The sequence below is a fragment of the Caretta caretta genome, chromosome 9 (assembly GCF_965140235.1).
Source record: "Caretta caretta isolate rCarCar2 chromosome 9, rCarCar1.hap1, whole genome shotgun sequence".
NCBI lineage: Eukaryota > Metazoa > Chordata > Testudines > Cheloniidae > Caretta > Caretta caretta.
The window spans coordinates 17,256,407-17,269,178 of record NC_134214.1 but is presented as its reverse complement, the minus strand read 5'-3'; the positions used below and the strand labels follow the sequence as shown (position 1 = coordinate 17,269,178).

Below are 12,772 nucleotides of genomic sequence, written 5' to 3'. Positions count from 1 at the left end.
TAGGAACTCCTGAGTTCTAATACTGGCTCTAGGACTGACTTATGTGGCATCAGGCAAGTCTATGAATTCTCTGGGGACAACATCCAGGCCCCACTGAATTCAATAAGAGTTTTGTGTTGAATTCAATGGAGCCAGGATTTCACTAAGTTTCAGTTTTCCCCTCAGTAGAGCAAGGACAATACTTATGTTTGCAGAGCACTTTGAAGACAGAAGTTGCAAGGTGTTATAAAGATACAATAGTATTTTTATTTTATTTTACTTAATTTCAATTGGCTAGAGTAAAAGCATTTAAGTCATTTCATTATTTTTTGTTGCAAATTCACATTTGTCCAAATAACATCTAGACAGTAAATACGGGGTTAATGAAAGACAATGTAATTAGGTAATTCAAGGACCAAAACAAAACAAACAAAAAATCCAGCAATCCACAGAAAAAAAGATTAATTTGAACTGTGAGAACAACCTGCACAGCTGATAGCATAATGGACCTACCGGAACCAGAGAATTCTTGAGCCTTTGAATGACACATCCATCCTTCTGGCTTCAATTTTCTAAATCAAGAGTGTCAACTTGAAAATGCAGATCTTTGCAAAGCAAAAAGGGATATATAAATATGAAAAGCCAGTATGTGTTTCAGTTCCTATTTTTATTAATTATGCAGATTTGATTTAATAACATTTTATATATAAAGATTATTTCCAAAAATCAATACAATGGTTAAAAAAGCTACATCTCTCCCATTGCTGATTCATATCTATATATCTGACATCACATCTACATTTTAGAAATGTCCATGTACCCTTAGATTAGTGTATGAACAGGACTAGGTTAAGTTCTTTTAATGTTTAGCCAGATTCATCAGTAGTTAAAACAATCTTTAAATAAAACAATTCTTCATTCTTTGATAACTATTATTCCTCATCAGGACACTTTTTTGTTTGTTTCACAAGTAAAGACCAAGCTGTTTTGTTAGACTTAATACTGTAGTTCAGTTTAAACTCTACCTTAATTTTCTTATACAACCACATAAATATTCGGGTTTTTTTAATATATATATATTTTATTGGAATTTTCTTTAACTATAATAAATAATATTAATAAGCAGCCCTTATAAAATATTTTTAAAGCATAGATCTCACTGTTAGGTATGGTCTACACAAAAAGGTGTACCAGTTTACCTACTAAGGATGTGATTTTATATCAATTTACCTTAACTGGTACAACTTTAAGTGTGGACACCACTTTTATATGAGTTAAATCTGACTTATATTGGTTTAGCTTGTGTCAGCAAATTTACAGGCACAAACTAAACCAATATAGCTAATTTTAAACCAATAGGAGAGTTCACACATGCACACACACAAGTTGCAGCAGTTTAACTGAATTTTAGCTAAACCTGTGCAGCTTCTGCATACAGATAAGCCCTTAGGTGGTTATGTATTATTATTCATATTTTACTGATAGGGGAACTGAAGTTATGTGACTTGACTGAAGTCACAAAGCCAGTGGCAGACCCAGGCATAGAGAGTAGGTCCCCTGTCTCCAGTCTAGTGTTCTATCCACTGAACCACAGACAAAACCAAAATACATATTGAAAAACATGCAGCTGAAAGAGCATATTAAAAATAGAGGGGGAAATGTGCATACTTTTATGTCTCAAACTAAACAGCACATATACGTTCTTCAGGGCCATCAAGATTCATTTTATTGTAGCATTTTCAGGTCTTCAGTTTGAGACATTCCTGCTGTTTTTACTGTTCTTTCTATATTATTGCATTGTTATTCTTCCTACCTGATGCACTTCAGCAAATTTACCATTTTTATGCAAGTGGGCTGAGGGGCTGCTTCTAAGAAATTAACTGGATTCATGCTTTTACCAGACCAAACGACACCTTTGGGCGGCATCTCCCCCAAACTCCCCTCTTTCTAACCATTCCTCCCACACTAACCTATTTAAATAGTAAATTCTTTTTTTTTTAAATTGAAAACAACAAAGGCCCAGTTTGATCCCGCATGTGACAGAAACCCACAGAGGGAAAGAAATGCAATGGGGTGCCTATCACAGAGTTTTCTCCAAATTCTTTTACTGGGAACTGATGTCTCAATGCCTCAGAACCTGCAGCCCGTTCAAGAACCACACAGCTCTTGGGAGATACATGGGAGGAGAGGGCCCTCCGTGCAGCACTCTGCACTTGCAAACTAACTCTCTGATCCCTTTCCTCCTCCAGCTCCTTGGCAGCAGCACTGCCACTTCCACTGTCCTGAAATAGGAAAGGGGTGACCCACCGCATAGAAGGTCTCTGAAGGAAATTTAACAGCCCCAGGCTGTATTTTCTTACAGATGCTCCACAGGGATGGTGGAGTGATGGAGAACATTTCCCACAGCCTGCCCTCTAGCCACAGCATCTCCCTGCCACTATGGAGAATACGCCAAGGTAAAAAGAGGCACAATACCAAAGGCAGCTACCCATCTGCCTAAAGTAGAACCTCCATGCATAAATCACTGGCACAGTGGGGCCATGTTTTAAAATTAAATCCTAACATGATGCAAACCTTATGTAAGCAACTTCATAACCTTATTGTATGTAAATCCTCCTTTTCCCCCCTTGAGTGATGTTCTCTCTCCTTGTATCACATCATGTCATACCTATCCTAGATTATGAGGTCCTCGAAGCAGGGATCATGTCTTTATTCTTTTTACCCACAGCACGTGTACATGTGGCACTGTACACAAGTGTTAAATAAGTCATGTTATGCTTTAAAAAAATAATTTAAAATTTGAAACATGTAATGAAGCAAGGGATGACACGATTGCAGACCTGCTTCCCCAAGCTGCTCACTCTCACAGGGGCTGCTGCTTGGTACCAGTTGAATTTCATCAAGGGGAGAACTATCAAGTGTGAATTCCTTCACTTTCTGTGGTGGCTGCCACTTACAAATAGTTTTAAGCTCTTAAGGCAAAAACTTGCTGAGAGCTTGAGTTATTTTGATTCCTGAAAAGCCACAGCAGTGCTCTTTCGGATCATTTCTGTGGTAAAGCACTAGTGTATCTGGGAAGGCAGCACAACCACAATAGCTGAATCTTCCCCCTGATTTTTTTTTTTTTGTAGAATCATCAGTAGTAACACCCCAAGGCGGCCATCTCGCACAAAATTTTGCTTGCTGCCGTACAAACCAATAGAAGTAAAATTGGAGTAATATACTCCCCAGTTTCACAAAGACCTAAGTTCCCTGAAATTTGTAAATAATTTGTAAACTCCACTAAAATGAGGTGCACAAGGAATAGATTTGGCCCAGTGTTATTTTCATACGCTGGACTGGAAAACCAAATTAAACATAGTAAGAGTAGGAGCCTAAGAATTTTAAAAAAATTGAGGATAATGAACTATGTAAAATTTCCAATTTTATTTAAAGTTGTTGAAAACAATGTTATCCTCTTCCCTTCTGGGGTCTTCAAGGCTCCTTTCTTTCCCTTGCTGTTCAGAATGCCACAGGAGAAGATCATGTGGTGGTGGATGGTGGTATCAATATGCAGACACACAATTCTAGATCTTTTTACTAGTCCATATGGACCATTTCTTAGCTATTAAATTGTCTAGCCAACATTTTTATGTTGGTGAGATAGCTGACAAACTCAAACCAAGTGATTTTCAGAGCCAAGTGGGAGTATTTTCAGGGATTTTGAGAGTACCCAATTATTCAGGGAGCACATCCCTGCTGGCCAGCCAGATGGGGAAAGGGAGAGAAGCAACATTCAAGGGAAGGTCTCTTGACTGCTTTCTAGAGATCCTGCAAAAGCAGTCAACTCCAGCACATGCTTGAGGCTCACTCATTTCTCTAATATAAAGATCTCACCATACTCATTGCCACTGCCATCCCCAGGCTAGCCAACAGCAATGCACACACAACTGAGCTTTCCAGGCACACGATGTGGAGGCTTAAATCATTGCAGCACACGGCTGATGTTTCACTCCTTTGAATAGGAATTACATCTACCTCTGCAAGCTACAAGTAACAAAGCCTACCATCACCTAGGCCCCAAGTACTTGAACAATCACTTCTTGCCCTATTCATTTTAATTTATAAAACATCCTGCCCAACCAATAAATCAACCCAAGGGTTGTTTCTTAGGCATTAGGTCCTGGTCAGACTGGGACTTTTCCAGTCAAGTATATTTAATTGTGGACTTTTTTCTCCAATTTCACCTTAGATGGTCCTAGGGCATTTGGCAGGATTCACTTGTTTCATCCGGACCCTTCTTTCCATCCAGTTTTGGCACTTCCATCTTCCTTTCCCCTACCTTGACTAATGGCACGTCTAGAGGTAATTATTTCATCTAGTGCTAGATTTGTCTGACAAAAAGGCATGTTAAACATAAGACTGAAAATATGTACCGTGAGCTGTTCCCTGCTTACTTTTAACTTGCAGGAGAATTGAAAGGAGAAAAAAGAGTGAGGTTTTTTGCAGAGGGGATTCCAACTATTCAGAGACATGGCAGAGACATGTTTAGTTTCTTGGGAAGTAAGCATCTTATAGCAATGAACATAGTCAAGCAAGGACTGACACTTGTGTAGTTTCAAGTAGGAACCCCATACAATTCTATTTAATTGCTGTCAAAGAGAGGTGAGGGAGGGAGAGGCTTGAAGGACACAAGGGTAGGAACCCTCACTTGAAAATATTTTACTTTAGGATGTTTTGTTGTGTGTGAAGTAAACTTGCCTTCTCTTTGGTTAGCTGCAAGTCCCAAAAGCAATATTTGATCGATGTTAAGCTAAAGTTATAGATGAGAAAACAAAAGATATTCCTAACTTATCAAATAAAAATGAGTAAAGCGGTTACTTTGAACTAAGAAACTGGACCACAGGACAATGGTAAAGGGTTGTAGAGCTTTATATTTTTAGTAAGAACAAATTCATTAGAACTGTTATACATACAAAACAGAAAGATGTGTTTTCTTTTACCAATCCACAAGACACACACAGCTTTCTTACTTTTCCTTTGGAAACGTAGCATGTATTTTCTCCACTCTGCCTTAGTCTACCCTCATTTTACATTAAAGAAAGAAAACAGCCACTAGGTGGTGCTGGTCAAACATCAATTTACTAAACTGCAGCTATATGATGCAGTTAGGCCCTGCACCGAGTTTTAGGCCTGGTCTACACTTAAAATGTAGGTTGAGATAGCTACTCACTTAGGGAGGTGGTATTCTCACACCAAAAGAAAAACCCCTTCCATCGGCGTAGGCTGCATCTATATTTTGGGGTTATGCCAACACAGTATAGCCCCATAGTGTAAACATGGCCTAAGATACACATTCATCCAAAATATGATCCTAATACTTTAGTTGACTTGGTTATAGCAATCACATGGATGTGAAAAATTCACAGCCCTCAGAGATGCAGTTAAGCCAACCCAAGGCCCAGTGTAGACACGTGAGGCTGACAAAAGAATTCATCTTTCAGCTACCCCCTCTCAAGGGGATAGATTTACTACAACAGCAAAACTCCTGTTACTGTAGCATCCACACTACAGCAGCACAGCTGCCACGCTGCTTGCAGTTTCCACGGTATGCATCCGATGAAGTGAGCTGTAGCTCACGAAAGCTCATGCTCAAATAAATTGGTTAGTCTCTAAGGTGCCACAAGTACTCCTTTTCTTTTTGCTGCTTGCAGTGGAGACATACCCTAAGCAAAACCCAGGCTCTGTAGAAAGAGGTAAACAGAAGACAAGCCTGAACACCTTCGACACCCTCCTTATCATGCCTCCCATTGCACAACCCAGGACATTATTTATAGACAGTTTTCCTTTGTGCTTGTCTAGTCAGGACTGTGGCATTTCTCCCACAATTAGCCTCCATGTCAGTGATACTTAGACCTCAGTGATTCAAAGAACCAAATTAGCAATCAAAAGAGCCACTGTAGTGTGAATTCATTGTTTCATTTACAATAGTACTATATATTCATATTTTAAATACAGATAGAGTATTTCCACAGAAAATGACTGACCACGTATTTTATCAACTGCAATTGGTTAACATTGTAAAAGCATCCTGATAGATTAATAACTTAGATTGCTTCATAAATTAAATCAGTTTAATATCACGAGCCTGTATCACTGCATGTATGTCTGAGTTGCAGCACTCAAAAAAATATTAAAAGTCTTGTTTAACTATACATGGCAAGACTGATGGGCCAATGAGAGGAAATTAACTCTCAGCCTGACGTTTTTTTATTATTCCTGGACAAAAAGAGGCTTCTCCTCTAAGAGAGGCTGAACATTCAAGGCTCCAGAAGCCCTGCTTTTGTTTTTACCTGCAGCTCTCCTCTTGGATCCAGGAAGTCCACAAATAATGAAATTGGGTCTCTGTGGGCCGCCCTTCTCCCAACAACCTCTTTACCATGCTTTGACCCTGCTACTCCCCCAACCACACACACACACCCCGCGCCAACCTGTGGCCCTTCTTGCCGTATTCACGCACTACCAAGCATGGAGAGTCACAGAGCACAGCCCTGTGTGCTGGGGGCGGGGGGGCCGCCAGAGGGGGAAGAGTAACAGATCATGGGTGTCGGGGGAGGGGGGGCGCACAGAGCAGGACCCTGTGCATGTGTTGGGGTCTCAGAGCAGGACCCTGGGAGAGGTGGGGTCCCAGGGGCAGGTGGGGGGGTCAGAGAGCAAGGCCCCCACCATGTTGGGGGACACTCACAGACGGGGTGGGGCCGGGGTCACGCAGTGGGGCCCCGGGCGTATGTTGGGGGGGCAGGGCGCCGGAGGCGAGCGTTTGGGGGAGGGCGGGGGTCACGGAGCAGGGCCCCGGGCACGTGTTTTGAGGGGGGGCCGGGGAGAGAACAAAGCGGGGGTCTTAGGAAACCGCTCGCCCGTCGTTGGGCACCGCAGCGGAGCAGTCTCCTCACGGCGGACGGAGCCCGGGGCAGATTCGCGCGGCTGTAGGAGACGGGCCCGCCTCCGCTCCCGACTCGGCGTGTCTGAGAGCAGCTCCGACCGCGGGCCCCACAGCTCAGGGGAGGGCGGTTGCCTGGGGCTGCCGCTCACGTTTGCTCTCCCGGCCGACTCGCCCGGGACCCGCCCTTCCACCCCGGCCGCCCCCGAGGCTGACAGAGACGAACTCTTCGCGGCAGCAGTGGCGCGAACCGGCTGACCGCGGCCTCACCAGGGCGGGGCGGCGGGGACTTCGCTGGCGGGTCCCACCACCGGCCCAGGTCGGCGTGGGAGGGGAGGACCCCTCGCTGACGTTTTTTGGTTGGTGTCTCCGCCCGCTCCCCCCGGCCGCTGAAAGTCAGCGAGTAAAACAGCGGCCGGCTGCGGCGGGGAAGGGGCCACGTTAAACTTAGGGTTAGAAAAACTGGGCCCCCCCCCCCAGCGCCGCCGTTCGAGCCCGCCTTGCAGCGGATCTTATATACCCTCCACCGTCCCGCCCTCGCGCATGGATTGGCTAGCGAGAGTCTCCTCTGTTTCCATTGGCTTGGCGGGCCGCGGAGGGGAACTGGTATCGCTCGCGGGAGATTGGAAATACCTGACTCCGCCCACGAGCAAACCACGTGGTTTAAGAGTCTCTTTTCTTTCTCTCGCCTAGCCCAGTTCTAGCAGCAGCGGTGCTATGTAAAGTGGCCCGCTTGTAGTGTTCTTATCTCACCTGCTCCATAGTCACAAAAGTCACATGGCCAGGAAACCCGTTCTGTTCTCCCCCCAATTACCCCCACAAAACCCACACACTCCAATGGCCCCACATCGCTAGGGCCAGAGAGGCTATTGTCTCTTCAACATAGGCATCAAATCCACCTGGCCAGAGTTCTCTCTTCTACCTATTCTAGGGAGAATTTTCCCTAATGAGGCAGGCGCTTGGGCTGACCTTAGTTCCAACCAAAGGAAAACAAAGTGGATCTCTTTATTTTGTGGTCATAACTCAAAAGAAAGGAGTTTCTCGTCTGTAAATATCTCTCTTCCAACTAGGTCTCGCTAGAAAAATAATCTACCAAATATGTGCATAATAACATTGCAATGGCCTGTGTCCCTCATTTATTTCCTGCTCAATATTACATTTTAGTAATGGAAATGTCTGATGAAGTGAGCTGTGGCTCACGAAAGCTCATGCTCAAATAAATTGGTTAGTCTCTAAGGTGCCACAAGTACTCCTTTTCTTTTTGTTAGAAAGTGTGGGGATATTACACTTATACATACATTCAGTAATAATGGGATAAGATTTAAAAAGCCGTTGTTGTAAAATTGTCACTTTCATCTACTTCACTTGTTTTCCGCACTGTTGTGTCCTTGTGTAAAGAACTCTCTCGCTAGAAATCCAGAACATTTTATACATATTCATAAAGATATATTCTAGAACAAGCACACCCAGAGTCATGATTTTTATTAGTCTTTCACCAAATACTACAGGCATAGGCCTCCTAGAGTTTTGAGGTTACTATAATTTGAGGTTCTTTTCTTTCCCACAACACTTTCAGTTAGATCCTTTTAAAAACAACTGGATTTCAGAAGCATTTTCTATGCACTATGTTAGGCCCAATTTCCCTGTACTCTGCCATGGTAATCCACATTTGCTGGAAGGCAGAGAGGGAGGAGAGGATGGAGCCCCCCATCCAAACAGAGAACTTCCTGTCAGGGGGAGCCATGACCTTCACCTCAGTGTCACTGGGGACCATGCGGATTAACTCTTTGGTTACACGCTCAGCCAGGCCAGGGAAGAGGCTGGAACCACCAGACAGGATTATGTTGGAGTAAAAGTTGGTCCTCAGGTCAATGTCACACTTCATGATGGTGTTGAAGCAGAGCTTGTCAATCCCTGGGGCCTCTATGCCAATATTAGATGGGCAGAAAAGGGTCTCAGGGCAGCGGAACCTTTGATTTTGGACTTTAATAACCTGCCCATCAGGCAGCCTGTAAGATTTCTCTACTTCCCTTGGATTCTTAGCCATCTCCTCTTCTGGATACAGACACACATAACACATGTTCTCCTTCATGTCTCGTACAATCTCCCTTTCAGCTGTACTGACCAGGGAGACACCACTCTCTTTAAGGATCCTCATCAGGTAGTCTGTAAGGTCACGGCCAGCCAGGTCAAGCCGGAGAACGGCATGGGACAAGCAGTAGCCCTCAAAGATAGGTACAGTGTGGGTAACGCCATCACCAGAGTCCATCACACAGCCCGTGGTAAGGCCTGATGCATAGAGTGCCAGTACGGCCTGGATGGCCACATAAAGGGCTGGTACCTCAAAGCGCTCAAAGAGAACCTTTGTCATATGTTCTCGATTGACCAGTGGGTTGAGCGGTGCCTCGGTGAACAGTGCTGGCCGCTCACTTGCCTTCATCTTCAGGTCATGGTCATAGACATTCTTCCACACAGCCTCCATGTCTGCCCAAGATGTGACAATCCCATGTTCCACTGGGTACCTACATGTGGTTCAAACAGATGAAAAACAAAGGCAACATTTTCCTAACAAAATCACCATGCCCATAACCCCAGCATTCACCATTTACCAGGTTCACCTTGTCTGGTGATTCCCAAGTATAGCATTTCATGAAGTGTATTGTATATAAAACTCTTAAGTCACAAGTATTTACTTGAAAAATAAAATGAATAATGGCCTGTGCTCAAGAAAGTTGGTGATTGCCTCCTAGAGCTGCTGAACATCCTTAACTCTCAGCACACCTAAGAAGGGATATAGCACGTTGCAGGATTAGGACCTACATTTTAAAAAGTATGTAAACATGATTTTTAAAATATTACTGAAAAGTCCAATATGAATCTTTTACAATTTATTAATTTCACTATTGATAATGTATGTTTATTAAACATTATTGTGGGAGTATTTCTTCTGCCAGACCTCAAAAATTCATCCAGTAGATTAGTAGCTAGAAGATTTACCTTACTCTCTGATAACACTCAACAAGTATAGAGAGTGTAAAGCAGGGTGGCCAACCTGAGGCTGAGAAGGAGCCAGAATTTACCAGTGTACATTGCCAAAGAGCCACATTAATACGTCAGCAGCTCCCCAGCAGCTCCCCATACCCGCTCCCAGCATCTGTCACCCAGGAATTGGTCCTGCTTCGAGCAGGGGGTTGGACTAGATGACCTTCTGGGGTCCCTTCCAACCCTGATATTCTATGATTCTATGTGTGTGTGTGTTGTATCCAAAAAAAATGTCTGTGGAGTATCTAGTTTAGCACTTTACACTCACATTTGCTTATCTGAACTAATTGGTAAGCTAGTCTAGACAAGCCCTGAGAGATCTATGTATTTGTTTTCCCTTTTTCTGTCTCCTTTTTTACTCTTTGTTGTGTACAATTTTCCAGTCTCTTCTTCTTTTCATTCTCTCCAGTTTTTCTTTTTCTTCTTTTAGTGCTTCCTTTTCTCCACCAGATCCCTTGAATTCCACTTTTCCTAACCCAGAGCTTTTCCTATTCCCTCCTCTAATTCCTCTCCCTGCTACTACTCCCTACACAACCTTCCCACCTATTTGTAGGTGCATTGTCAATCAATAGCTTTATCTACATCAAAGAAAAGCACCATTATATTTTATAGTGGTTCCTGTGGAACTGCTGTAAATTGTAATGGTGTGGTGTGTCCACAAACTAGCCATCTTGGCTAATATAAAACTGTTCAGCATGTCACACCACTCTTTCCAATCATTGTACTTCTAATGTAAAATGGGTGCAATGTTTCCAGCACAGGTCCCTAAAGCAGTGTTTTGTAGGAGTTATCCACAACTGGAGAAGTGCTATACCATTTAAAAGAAAACTGGAACTGTATAATTCAGTGTATTTCAATATACAAAGTAGCACATGCTTTATGGAAGCTTCTCTATTTTTTTTAAAGAAGAAAACCCCGAAAACTGCATGCATCACACCTTATTAAACAGAAAACTCTAATGTGTAAAAATAATAGATGCTTCAGTAATTTATCACAGGAATGTAGTCTGAAATACAAGAGACACTGTACATTGCAACTGCTAAAGAGATTACAAGAGCAGTAGCGTATTATTGTGTGTAGCTGCAGTCTAGGCCTATGAAAAGGTGCAGCTGCAATTACAGCATTTTCTATCTACATTAGCACTGCAGTGGGGCAGGGTGATGCAGGATACAATGGTGCTCGGGAAGGACAACTGCAGCAGTGCACTCCTGCAACTGCTTTTGTGTCGACATGAGGTGTGTTTCAAGGATAATAGGCCCTCCTCAGGCCCTACGCTACCAGCACTCCCAGCTACCTTCGAACTAGATACAATTAACTTAGGCTTGAATAGAGACTGGGAATGGTTGATTCATTATAAAAAGTAACCTATTTCCCCTTGTTTATTCCTTCCCCCTCCACCCCCCCACTGTTCCTCAGACGTTCTTGTTAAACCCTGGATTTGTGCTGGAAATGGCCCACCTTGATTATCATACACATTGTAAGGAGAGCGATCACTTTAGATAAGCTATTACCAACAGGAGAGTGGGTGCGGGGAGAGAAAACCTTTTGTAGTGATAAACACCCATTTTTTCATGGTCTGTGTGTATAAAAACATCTTCTGTATTTTCCATAGTATGCATCCGATGAAGTGAGCTGGAGCTCATGAAAGCTTATGCTCAAATAAATTGGTTAGTCTCTAAGGTGCCACAAGTACTCCTTTTCTTTTTGCAAATACAGACTAACATGGCTGTTACTCTGAAAGGTGTTTGTAATGTCTCTTTTATACCCAAATGCACTAACATAGCTACATGGCAGATGAAATTGTTTTGCACACCTCCCCATGCCCTTTGGAAACCTTCACACCAGCTGCAAAAGTTCATAAAGATGTAGCAGTCAAACTGCACAGAATTTTAGATGCATCTTTCTCTGTCTCTACCCTCTCTTTCTTTGTTTCTGTGGCCCCCTTCCCTTCTTTTCCACACTTCCAGCCTCCTCTGTTAGTCTCTATTCTTTCTTCCTTGTTTTGCTCTCCCTCCCACTTTTTGACCTTGTTTGGCCTTGTCTCGTGTTTACCTTTGGGATGCTTGTATCAGTCTGTGCAGAGCAAAAGCCAATAGCAACAGCCTTTCATTTGGAAAAGGCCCTGCAGGTTCTTCAACAGTTTCCTTCTGCAGCCCCTTCCATGATCAAACATCTAAGTGACTAGTACAGAGGAAAACTCTTCCTCCTGTACCAAACTCTCTCCATGAGGAGAGGCCTCCAAAAGAGACTGCTGTCTGAGGCAATGCTCCTTCCTTGTTCAGATGCCAGCCTTCCTGTCCCAGCTCACCCTGCATCCACCTAACTGCTGCTTCACAACATTCCTCCCACAAGGCTAATGGTACCTGATGAGCAGGGATAGCTCCTCCTCCCTCCTCAGTACCTGATGGACACATTCTTCATTAAAGCAACCTGCCTCTCCACCTTGGGCAGGGGCCCCTGTCATCTCCTTTCCTACCTGGTACCCAATGAAGAGGACCCCCCCACTTGGCCTGCTCCCCACCCACTTTCCATCTTTCCATGTCCCCCTCTTTAGACCAGGTGGAGAGAACCCACTCCTTTGCCTGCTCTCCTCATTTCCCCAGGCCTAGCCCCCACCATTCTCTGATACCTGATGGAGAGGATCCCACGCTTGGCTTGTGCCTCATCCCCAATATAGAGGTCCTTCTGGCCTGCCCCCAGCATCACAGCCTTGGCTTTAGGCCGGCCTGTTATGTTGCTGTAGGTGAAACGTGGTTCCTTGTCCCCAGCTATGCCTGCCTTGATCAGGCCCGAGCCATTGTCTATAACCACAGCCGGTAACAGATCCCCCAT

The 12,772-nt window shown here is 43.8% G+C and overlaps 1 protein-coding gene across 1 annotated transcript; it reads right to left on the bottom strand.

The window, feature by feature from the left end:
- Positions 1-8,365: 8,365 nt before the first annotated feature.
- Positions 8,366-12,772, bottom strand: ACTRT3 (actin related protein T3). The gene is made up of 2 exons (XM_048864855.2): positions 12,570-12,772; positions 8,366-9,420 (listed from the first exon to the last, which is right to left on the bottom strand). Exons 1-2 carry the CDS (start codon positions 12,770-12,772, stop codon positions 8,502-8,504), a joined length of 1,122 nt encoding a protein of 373 aa, XP_048720812.1. The 3' UTR covers positions 8,366-8,501.